The sequence below is a fragment of the Phodopus roborovskii genome, unplaced genomic scaffold (genome assembly GCF_943737965.1).
Source record: "Phodopus roborovskii unplaced genomic scaffold, PHOROB, whole genome shotgun sequence".
Lineage (NCBI taxonomy): Eukaryota > Metazoa > Chordata > Mammalia > Rodentia > Cricetidae > Phodopus > Phodopus roborovskii.
Genome location: NW_026126448.1, coordinates 1,808,678 through 1,820,763, shown reverse-complemented (window position 1 = coordinate 1,820,763; position 12,086 = coordinate 1,808,678). Strand labels below are relative to the sequence as shown.

Genomic DNA, 12,086 nt, shown 5'->3' with positions numbered 1-12,086 from the left:
TTGATACCAAGTAATTAATTAACAAGAATATATCTAAAACCAAGCTGAGAAAGTATATCTGAACAGTATCAGATTCTACAAATACATGTAATATATTTAATGCTACCTATTTGGCCTATCTAAATATATCCAGCCCAAGATTAAGTAAAATAAAAGTAAAGAAAATGAAAACGGCCAGGTAGTGGTGGCGCCAGGTAGTGGTTTAATTCCAGCATTTGTGAGGCAGAGGTAGGTGAATCTGTGTGAGTTAGAGGCCACCCTGGTTTACAAAGCTAGTTCCAGGACAGCCTGGCTACACAAAGAAACTCTAGGGGAGGAAAAGAGGTGCTTGATTAAAGGATTAATATGTAGGTGTACAATAGATAATATGACATATGCCCGAAGAAAATCACTATCACTGTTCCCTAGTACATTTAATCGATTACTAATATCACATCAGACAGAAAGGTGCTTAGATATCAGATTATGTTTAATGGAAAATTAGGTAGCTTTCCCTCACATCTTTATAAACAAATTATCAATTCCTCTTAAATTGTTCAGTCTGGCCTCAAATTTGAAATCCTCCTGCTTCAACCACCAAGGTAGCTGATAATGTGTCACTATGTCTGACTAAGAACTACCACTATTTATTTTGTAAGAAAAATGCATCCAATAAAAGTGATTGTTTTAAATACAATTGACTTCCACAAGTATTTCTGTGATTTGCTTTTCTTTTACTGAGATGGGATCCAGGGTGGCCCTGAATATGTTATATAGCCAAGGACGACACTGAACTTCTTGCCTTTAGCTTCTGAGTACGAAGATTACAGGCATATGGCACAATGGCTAGTCTATAATACTACTAGGGCTACAACCTAAGGCTTATGTATGCTAGACTAGCAACACTACCAACTGTGTTACACCCCCAGCATTTATGATTTCCTTTTCTAAAAGAGGTTTAATAAAAGACTCAACAAAGTAGAAAGGTATACAATATTGCTTCAGAGTCAACAAAACTAATGTCTAGTCTCGGGCCTACATACAGATTCTGATCAAGATAAGTATCCTCATAAACCTCCAATTAACCAGTAAAGATAAAAGATTACATTAAAAATATAAGTAGTTTATAAGCAGACTTTTTTTTTAAAAAAAATGCATTTATTTTGTATTTACTAATGTGGGTATGTGTATGCAAGTGAGTGCAGGTGCCCAAGGAAGCTAGAGGCATCAGATCTCCCAGAGCTGAGTTACAGGAGGTTGTAAGCTGCCCAAAAGAGTGCTGAGAATTTAATTCGGGCTCTCTGCAACAGCTACTGTACTCTTAACTGCTTACTGCTTAAACCATCTCTACAGTCCCAAATTTACTTAAATTTTTTAAAAATTTATTCTTATTTTATGGGTATGTCTTGCTTACAAGTGTCTGTGCACAATATGCATGGCCAGTACTTAAGGAGACCAGGATGATGTCTGATCCCCTGGAACTGGAGTTATAGACAGTTATTACGTGTCATATGGATTCTTTGGAAGAGGAACTAGAGCTCTTAACCACTAAATCATATTCCTGCCCACCCCCAAATCTGTACATTAAAAAATAATTACATTTGTCTATTTTGCATGTGTGTGCACCTATGCTGGAGAGCATGTGCCATGAAACACATGACACAACTTGCTCCTAGAAATCAGTTTCTCTTCTTCCATCATAGAGTCCCAGAAATAGAACTCTAGTCATCAGGTTTGAAGACAAGGGCCTTTACCTGCTAAGCCATCTTGCTGGGCTCCCTAAAATGTAACCTTCTTGAAATCTGACATGTAAGACAAATAAAAAGCATGAGTGTCTCATTAATTTTAATATTTGTTTATATTTATGTATTTATGTGTTGTCTTTTTTCAGACACGATCTGCCTAGGTAGCTCTGACCTGGAAGGCACTATTTTGACCAGGCTTAATTGAACTCAGAGATCTGCCTGTCTCTGTCTTCTACCGCTGGGATTAAAGGGGTGTGCTACTACTCCTGCCACCAGCCCAGGTGGTTAAACGTAACACAGCTTTTCCTTCCATCTTCACCTCTCCCAACATACATATAGTAATGAGTCCAAAGGCAACGAAACAGAAAAGCAGCCCTTGGAGTGTCTGGCCTCTCAGGTTTCATCCTCAAATTTAAACTCCTTATGGTCAAAAGAGGTTATATAACCTATGTGTAAAGCCCAAAAACCTCAAATATTAAGCTAAGTAACTAACTTCGGAATATTTACCTATAATTTAAACAAATACAGTCACCCAAAAATCATTTAGTATATGTTCTGGCATTCCATAAAACAAAAAAAGTAAAGACTTGGAAACTGTAGAGATGGCTCAATTGGTGAAGCACTTGCCTCTAGGAACCCACATAAAAAGCTGGGCATGATGCTGTGCTCCTGTAATCCCAGTGATGGTATGACAAGATGCAGAGAAGCCAGTGAGTCTGGAACTGGAGTTATAGACCAGTGGTAGGGTATTTGGCTAACATATGCAAGGCCCTAAGTTCCTGCTCTCAAAAAAGTTAAAGTTTTAAGAGGGTGAGTATAAATTCTAGTGGTAAAGATTTACATGATAGGGCTAGGGATGTATCTCAATGGTTGTTACCGCTTGCTTAGCATACAGGAGACCCAAATTCAATTCCAAATACAAAAAAAAAAAAATTAAGTTTGCTTAATAAACTTGAACATTCCCATCTCTGTTGTTATAATATTTATGATCTATTCCTATACAAAAATTACACTTTTTTAAAAAAAAGTTTTAAGGCAAAACTTAATTATTTTAAATGTTATGTTTGATAGAATTAAGTACATTCCAATGCTTAGCTACTATCAGCCATTTACTACTCTTTCTTTTTCTTGTAAAATTACAACTCTGTATGTGTTAAATTGTTATTTTCCAGCATCCCTCTCCCAGCTGCTGGCAACTACCATCCACCATTCTACTTTGTGTATATATGAATTTGATTATTCTAAGTACCTAATTGGAATAAAATCCTATGTCTCTTTTACAACTGGCTTACTACATATAGCACAATGTCCTCAAGGTTCTTTCATTAAATTTTCCAGTTGAGAGTTTAAGAAAGCATAAATGTTCATGTAATCAACTAAGAACAATACTCCTAAATCTCTTTCACTGTTAATTTTTATATAAAGAAATTTCTTGGACATATTATTTGCAGGAACAGAAAAAAGAACTGCTTAAGAAAGTTCCTTTTAATATCAATGTATTATTGATCAACAACAACAAAAAACCTCCAAGGATTAAGAACACAGTTTGGTGGTAGACCTTGCCTAGAGGTTAAATCCCCATTACTACAAAAGCAAAACACAGGAAGGGCAGAATATCAAATGTCAGGTCAGCCTAAGCAATTTAACAAGAGTGTCATAAGATATAATCTGTAATATAACATAAAAATTATAAATTTACAAACTATCTAATTTATAGAGAACTTGCAATACTGTTCATGGGTACAGCACTTGCTTAGCACGATTAAGGCTGTGGGATCAATACACAGTACCACAAAACAAAACCTAGACTAAACCCTAACAACCAGCTATTAAGTTAGATTTAATTGCAAATGAAGCTAGAGAAAAGTAATGTTATTAAATATAGCCTTAACATGAAAAAAATAATGCTAATGGCCAGCACATAAATAACACTAGACAACAAAAACTCTATGACTAGAAAGGGCTAGAAACAAAAATGTCCATATCAGTGTGGAAGCATCAGTCTTGACCCACAATCAGAACTCATTATACTGGGTCCACTGATTGCCTGCCATTTTAACAATTATAGTCTGCTAACCAAATAATGATATATTCTCTGTCAACAGCACATATACTAAAACTGAAGTGACAGAATATTGGCATGAACTATACATAAGAATGACAGCAAATTCATGAAGCATAAGAGGCCACAAATATGAAAGGGAACTATAGAAGGAGATACATACATACATACATACATACATACATACATACATGTATAATGTGTAGGGAGAAAAGGGAAGAGGGAAAGGGTGCACTTATAATATCAAAAAACAGAAGGAATATTTTGAAAACAGATAATGGGAAAGTTTTTGTAAGTTGAATAAAATAATCCTATTTTCCCCAATAACAATAATTTTGGTAATGATAATTAGAAAAAAAATGGTAAAAGAATAATTGAAACAACCATAACTATGAACATACACTTTAATATCTATTATTAAAAGACAATCAATTTCTTGGTTTTATTTATTAGGTTGCTTGAGACAGGTTTTCACTCTGTGGCCTTGGTTTGCCTGGAGCTCCCTATGTAGGCCAGGGTGGCCTGGAACTCAGAGGTCCCTCATCTCTGCCTTCTTGAGGACTATGATTAAAGACTGAATGCGTGCCCAGTTTGCTTTTGTTTCTGACTTTTGAAGAAAGGTGTTACTATGTAGCCAGGTTAGCTAGTTTAGAACCAATATCCTAGTCTTAAAATTGAGAGCCTTCTCCTGCTAATTACAGACATGCACACACCCATGCCCACTTCAGTGTCCCTGCTACCCAAGATAAAACTGGAAATATATTATCATTACATTTTGTTTGGTTTTGTGTGTTAAGACAGGATCTTGCTATGTAACCTAAACTTGAAATCATCCTGCCTCACATCTGCCAATGGTGTTACACTTTAATTAATAGTGAAACTCCGAATCATGGAGGTTATGTAACTTGTTGAAACCCATATTATCAGAAATAGGAGTTTGACTAAACTCTAAACCCAAATAACACACCCACATAAATTAGCCCATGCTACCTCAATGACAGACACAGAGAAAATACTGTGGCCCACTCATGTTAATCAATATTCTGTCAAAAGAACAAAGTGTAACAAAGTGAATAACACAAAAAATTCAAATTCAAAGCCAAAATAACTGGAGACACATAGAAAGTGATCAAATTAACTTTGGCAGGCCTCATTAATTAATTAATTAATGGTAAATTTTCTTTAAAAATCTATAGTGAGAGCTAGGCATAGTGGTGCACACCTTTAATACCAACACTTTGGAGGCAAAAGCAGACAGATCTGTGAGTTCAAGGCAAGCTTGGTTTACTGTGAGGTTCCAGGAGAGCTATGGAGAGCAACCCTGTCTCAAAAAAAGAGGAGAGGGAGAAGGAGAAAAGAAACCCAATACTCATGGGGGACACAGAACATGTAGATTCAAAACCTGCTCAGAAAATAGATCATGGAGTCGGTTTAGATGAGGGGGAAGAAACGTGACATGGACAACAATGGGCCCGTGGAGACAGTGTCTTCTGGAATAAGAAAAACAATTCTGAATTTCCCAATATGGCTCTATACAAAACAGGTAAATAAAATATTTCTCTGGAATGGTAGTGGTAAAATAAGAACCTGGATGCTCACCCTCTGTGACCCATTAATCTACTTCCCAGATTCAAGGTAGCAAAGATCCATGACTGAAGGGACGGGAAATGAGGCCGAAGGCCAAGAACTTAAACCTCAAAATTAATTGGCAACATTTGGTTAAACAAAACAACTAAATAAAAAAAAAAAAATTACAATCACCACCAGCAATGAGTGAAAAAACAGAGAGCATAAATTAACAGAAAAATAAAATAAGTACAGGGCATTGGTGGCACACATCTTTAATCCCAGAACTAGGGAGGCAGAGGCAGGTGGATCTCTGTGAGTTTGAATACAGCCTGGCCTAGAAAGCTAGTTCAAGGACAGGCTCCAAAGCAATATAGAGATATGCTGTCTCAAAATACAAACAAACAAACAATAAATAAATAAAAATAAATATAAAATGAATAAAATAATCAACTACAACTATAGACCCCATGAATAATAAAACACAATATTATAAACTCTCTATCCCCAAATTTAATAACCCATACAAACTAGACCTTTCTTTTCTTTTTATCTTTCTTGATTGCTTAGTTTCATGGTAGTCCAAGCTGCTCTTAAACTCAGTATATAGCCAACAATGACATTCAACTTCTAATCCTTCAACTTCCATCTCCCCAGGTTTTGGGCTTACAGGCAGGTACCACATCTGGTGGGTATGGTACTGTGGAATCAAACACTGGGCTTCATTTATATTAGGCAAGCACTCTACCAAATGATCTAAATCCCTAACCTTTATGTTGGTTTTTCTTTTGAGATAGGGTTTCACTCTGTAGTCCAGGCTGGCATTGATGTAATACAAATCTTTCTGCCTTGGCCTCCCAAAATGCTTCAGTTATAAGCATGAGAAGTACATCCAACTAGATCAATTTCTTTGTAGATACATTTTGCCAAAATACCCACAAGAAAAAAAAAACAAAACAATCTGGACAGGCACTTATCAGTTAAAGAAACTAAATCAATACCTAATAACACTTTTAAAAAAATCCAACAATGTATCAAAATAACTATAAATCAAGACCAAGTGAGATAAATCCCAAATATTCAAGACTGGTTCAACATATTAATATATATATATATGTGTATATATATATGAATCAAACTAATCTACCACATTAGCAAACAAAAGAAGTTATATTACTATTATCAAAAGACTCAGAAAAAAACATTTGACAAACCCAATTCTCATTCATGAGTATGAAAGTAAAACCAGACACTGTGGCACACAACTACTTCCAAGATCAAGAAGAATCAAATAAACTCAGAAGCTTGGGCAACACAGAAAAACTGAATCCCCAAAAGACGAAAAATAGCTAGGAGTACTGGAGAAAGATGACAACCCTGGCACGCAGGAAGCAGAAGCAGAAGGACGACCAAGACCAGTCTGGTGTATATATCAAGTTCTAGGCCAACCAGAGACTACATACAAAATCTTTATAAATTTTAAACATTTAAAAAACAAAGCAAAATTAAACCCACAATGATAAAAACAAAACAAAACAAAAATCTTCCATAAACTATGAGGTGGGGAACTGTTTTAAGTTGAAAGGAAAAAAAGTCTACCAAAATCTTTTCCCTTTGGCAATGCTAAGCCAGGCAGTAGTGGCACTGTGTGTGATACCTCTGCATACTCATGAAATATCTTTCTCTGCTTCTCCTTGGAGCCAATTTGTATTTTTCTTTCCAGTCCTTGCCTGACCCTCACTCATGCTTGCCTCCTGCATGAATTCAGACTTCTTGTGCTGCTCACTTGTGATACATGCCACTTAAAAAATTTTGACAAACATCATGACTAGAGAGATGGTTCACTTGTTAAACACCACTTGCTGCTCTCACAGAGGACCAAAGTTTGGTTCCAAGCACATGTTGGGAAACTTGTACCCACCTGGTATACACTCACAAAGACACACGCATATAATAAACATTAGACAGGAATTGGTCAGACTTTACATCCACCACACTACAGACTAAAGATGACAGATAAGCATATGGAAAGATGTTCTCCAATGTAAGTAATAGAGAAATGCTGACTGAAACAAGGAAATACACATCTAATAGAATGGCCAAAGTACAGAACGCAAATTCTGGTAAGGATGTGGAGAAATAAGAGCTTTCCCTATTTCTGGTGTGAGTGAATACAAAATGGTACAGCCACTTCGGAGTTCAGGCCAAAAGAGGACATCAGATGACATGGAACAGGAAATGCAGGTGGTTGTGAACTGCCATGTAGGTGCCAGAAACTGAACCTGTGTGCTCTGCAAGATCAGCCAGTGCTCTTAGCTGCTATGCCATCTCTCCAGTTAGTGTCAACTTGCTACAACTTATAATCACCTCTGATAGAGAGCATGAATGAAGGACTGCCTAGATCAAGTTGGCCTGTACAAGTCTTACTTGTTAACTCAAAGAAAGACTCTCTGCATTATGGGCAGCACCAATACCTAGGTGTTGGGAAGGAAGAAGACTATATTTAACAGAAGACAGTTGGCAGAAAGCAAGCAGTAAGCACAGATATATTCATTTTATACTGCTCTTGACTGTAAATGTGGCATAACCAACTATCTGAAGCTCCTGGTGTTGTGATTTTCATGAAATTATGGACCAAAGCCCTTTCTGCCCCTAACCTACTTTTTTTGTCAGAATATTTTTGCTATACTACAGAAATGAAACTGGGACAATCTGTTAAAGGCTTGGTTTTTAAAGGAAATTATTAGGTTATTGAGGACAAGTCCTACAAGGGGATTGTGAAACCCATCTCAGTGTCTCTATGTCCTGGCTCATAATATATGCTACCTGCTCCAACACATACATGAAACATTATATGCTAAGAGAGAAGGGCCAACTAATCTTAAACAATACTCTCTAGAATCATAAGTCAAAATATAGCATTTCTGTTTGTTTGTTTTTTTCCAGACAGTATTTCTCAGTGTAACCACCCCAGCTGTCCTGCAACTTGCTCTGTAGACCAGACTGGTTTTGAACTCATAGAGATCTGCCTGCCTCTGACTCCCGAGTGCTAGGATTAAAGGCATGCTCCACCACCACCCAGGATTTCTCTATGTAGTCCTGGCTGTCCTGGAACTCACTCTGGAGACGAAGCTGGCTTGCATCTGCCTCCTATGTGCTGGGATTAAAGGCTTGCGCCACCACCACTGGACTCATCCGTAAATATTACAAGACTACAACATTTTGAAATATTATAAAAGATACTCAACTGTTCCAGTTACCTCACATTCCTCTGGTAGTCAATATGCTCCTATAATAAATTTTCCCAAAAGGTTCACTACTTAATTATAGCATTAATTTTAACAGGAAAATCTGAACAGTCATGACAGAAAAATCCCTCAGCAAGCTCTTCTGTTTAGAATCAAAATTGCTTAAAAATACCTCTGAGAGTTCTTTTTCAAACAGATTATCACTTATTTGCTTAGGGTGTCCTGAAATATACTGTGTAACCCAGGCTGGCTTGAACTCATAATAATCTTATTTCTTTGGCCTCCCAAGTGTTGGGACTACAGGCATCAGCCAGCCACTGTGCTCTGGGCTTTACAGTATTCTTGAACACTAACCTCTTGTAGGACAGGTATAACTGGTGGCTTTCTTTGCTGCAGAAAGTACAGCACCATAAGGATATACGCATATGAAGATAAACTTCCCCGAGATGCATCTCCAATGTCACAGCGCTAGAAAACAGAATGATTAAAATAAAAATTTATATTCTCATTCCATAAACCCTGATATGCCATTCTATTTTATTTATTTTTTGAAGCAAGGTATCTCTCTATAAAGTTCTGTCGGTACTGGAGCTCGTTCTATCGACCAGGCTGGCCTCAAACTCAGGTATCTACCTGCCTCTGCCTCCCAAGTACTGGCACTAAATGCATGAGTTACCATGCCTAGCAACTTTAAAGAATCAGTTTAATACACACACTATGAAAAATAGTTAGGCACTATCAAACTAAAAGAAGCAAATCAAATTTAATGACCTACTTCTGTTTCAAAAATTATCTTTAAAAGAGTATAAAATAACTAAGAAATTTAATTTTAAAATTAGAATAGTTATAATAACAAAACAATAGGAAAAAAATAGTTTATCAGTAATGTTTAATATAAAAGTACTAGAGCTATCCATACAAAGTTGTAGTAGTACACATCTACTTTTTAAAAATTAAATTAAACTTATTTTTTAAATGAGAGTTAAGAAAATGGCTTAGTGGAATAGAGCAATAGCTGTGAAAAACAAGAGGGCCCAAGTCCAAACCCCTAATTTCCATATAAAAGGGGTCACGTGTTTGTGAACCTAGCATTGAGGGGAAGAGACAGGAAAATCCTGGAAACTTGTAGATCAGCTTTTTTTTTTTTTTTTTTTTTAAAGATTTATTTATTATGTAATCAGTGTTCTACCTGTATGTCTGTCTGCCTTCACGCCAGAAGAGGGCATGAGATCTCGTTACAGTTGGTTATAAGCCATCATGAGGTTGCTGGGAATTGAACTCAGTACCTCTGGAACAGCAGCCAATGCTATTAACTGCTGAGCCATCTCTCCAGCTCCAGTTATCTTTTTTTTTAAAGCTCAGGGACAAGCTAGACATCCTAGCACTTAGGAGGCAGAGGCAGAAGGATCTCAGTGAGTTCAAGGTCAGCTTACTATACATAGCAAGTTCCAGGCCAGCTGAGGGTACATAATGAGACCTTCTAACAAAATTAAATTTAAAAAGTAAATACATTAAAGTAATGTATAATAAAAGTTCAGGTACAATTCAGGAGATTAAAACAGGAAGATCAAATGAGTCTAAGAAACAAAGGAAGACCCTATCCAAAAAGAGAATGTAAAACAAAATAGAAAAAAATATCTATATAAATAAAATCGAGACAATATTTTAACAAGTCTAACATCAGCATGTTTCACTTCGGCTATCACAAGTATTATAACAAAACAGATAATTTAACTTCTTCATAAGTACCTTGGCAAACACTTTCATTGTATATCCCAAGTACTGTACTCTAGGATCAATAGCTGCATAAGTAGCTAGCATTCTTGTGTTGTGTTGAGCCTGAAAAAAAATTACATATTTGAAGTCATTTAATATGTACTAATAAACTTACAAATCATGTAAAAAGATACAATATACTGCAAATAGTATAGAGATTTCAAGATCAGTATCAAAACTATTTTTTTTTCCTTACACTGCTCACAGTTAAGAATTTAGACACACCAATAATCTGTCCACTTTTTAAATTTTTCATTTATTTATTATGTATACACAAACCAGAAGAGGACACCCAGTAACCATGTGGTTGCTGGGAATTGAACTCAGGACATCTGGATGAGCAGTCAGTGCTCTTAACCTCTAAGCCATCTCTCTAGCCCCTGTGGACTCTTTTTTTTTTTTTTTTAAGTTAATAAGGAAAAGTAGGAATGCAATGCCCCCTCTATCACAAATTATACTAATTATACTATCAAGTTTCCCACATTTGCAGGAGTCAGTCAGCATACTCAGGATAAACACCTATGTGATAATAGTATCTTCCCTGCAGGGAAGTCTGTCAACTTTTCAAATTGAAAGTATAAACCAATAACAAACATACTAAGAAGGAGATCACAGACATTCCCATTCACAACAGCCTCAAAGAAAATAATACATATAGGAATAAACCTAAACAAGAAAGAGAAAGATTTCTACAATGTAAACTTTAAATCAATGAAGAGATAAGATACTAGGCCTATTATGCTCATGGACTGGTAGAATCAATATTGTGAAAATAACTTTCTGCCAAAAGCCTAACATATTCAATACAACCCAATAAAAACCTCCACCTCATTCTTCACAGAAATAGAAGACACCATCCAAAAATTCATAGGGAAACACTAAGGAGCATAGACAGCCAAAAAAAAAAAAAAAAAAAAAACAGTCCTGAACAAAAGGAGTCGTACTAGAGGGACTACAATTCCAGACCTTAAGATTACATTATTATAATGTATATGGCTTATTATACAGCCATGATAATAAAAACAATATGGTACTGGCACATAAGAAGACATGTAGACCAATGAAACAAAATTAGACCCAAACATGACTATGCCTAACTACGGCTATCTAATATTTGACAAAGATGCCAAAAACCTACATAGGAGAAAAGACAGCATCTTCAAAAAATAGTCCTGGAAAACTGGATGTCCATATGCAAAAGAATGAAATTACACCAGTATCTATCAACTTTGCACAAAAATTAACCCCAAATTAGATCAAAGACCTAAATGTGAATCCTGAAACATTGCAACTACTAGAGGAAAACAGGCAGCATCTTCTAGTGTAAAGGTGTAGGAGAGGACTTTTTGAATTAGAATTACACCCGCCTAGAAACTGAGACAAAGATTGATGATCTCATAAAACTAAAAAGCTTCTGTAAAGCTAAGAAATAATCAAGTGGCCAGAAGGAGGTGACACACATCTTTAATCCCAGCACTTGGGAGGCAGAGTCAGGGGAATCTCAGTGAACTCGAGGACAGCCTGGTGTACAAAGCCAGTTCCAGGTTAGCCAGAACTGTTAACCAGAGAAAACCTGTCTTGAAAAACCAAAATTCAGTTAGACAAGAAAAAGAAAAAAAAAAAAAAAAAAAAAAAAAAAAAAGAAAGAAAGAAAAAAAAAAGAAACAATCAAGTGAAGAGAAAACCCACAGAATGGTAGAGAATCTTTGC

General features: G+C 36.1%; 1 protein-coding gene across 8 annotated transcripts in view; it reads right to left on the bottom strand.

Annotated features, from left to right (window-relative positions):
- Tut4 (terminal uridylyl transferase 4) overlaps positions 1–12,086 on the bottom strand; it is a 112,016-nt gene that overhangs the window by 17,328 nt on the left and 82,602 nt on the right. For all 8 annotated transcript variants that reach the window (XM_051188417.1, XM_051188416.1, XM_051188419.1 and 5 more), the window contains 2 exons: positions 10,350–10,439; positions 8,955–9,068 (listed from right to left, as the gene is read on the bottom strand). In XM_051188417.1, coding sequence (XP_051044374.1) covers positions 8,955–9,068; positions 10,350–10,439 — 204 coding nt within the window. The remainder of the gene's footprint in view (positions 1–8,954; positions 9,069–10,349; positions 10,440–12,086) is intronic.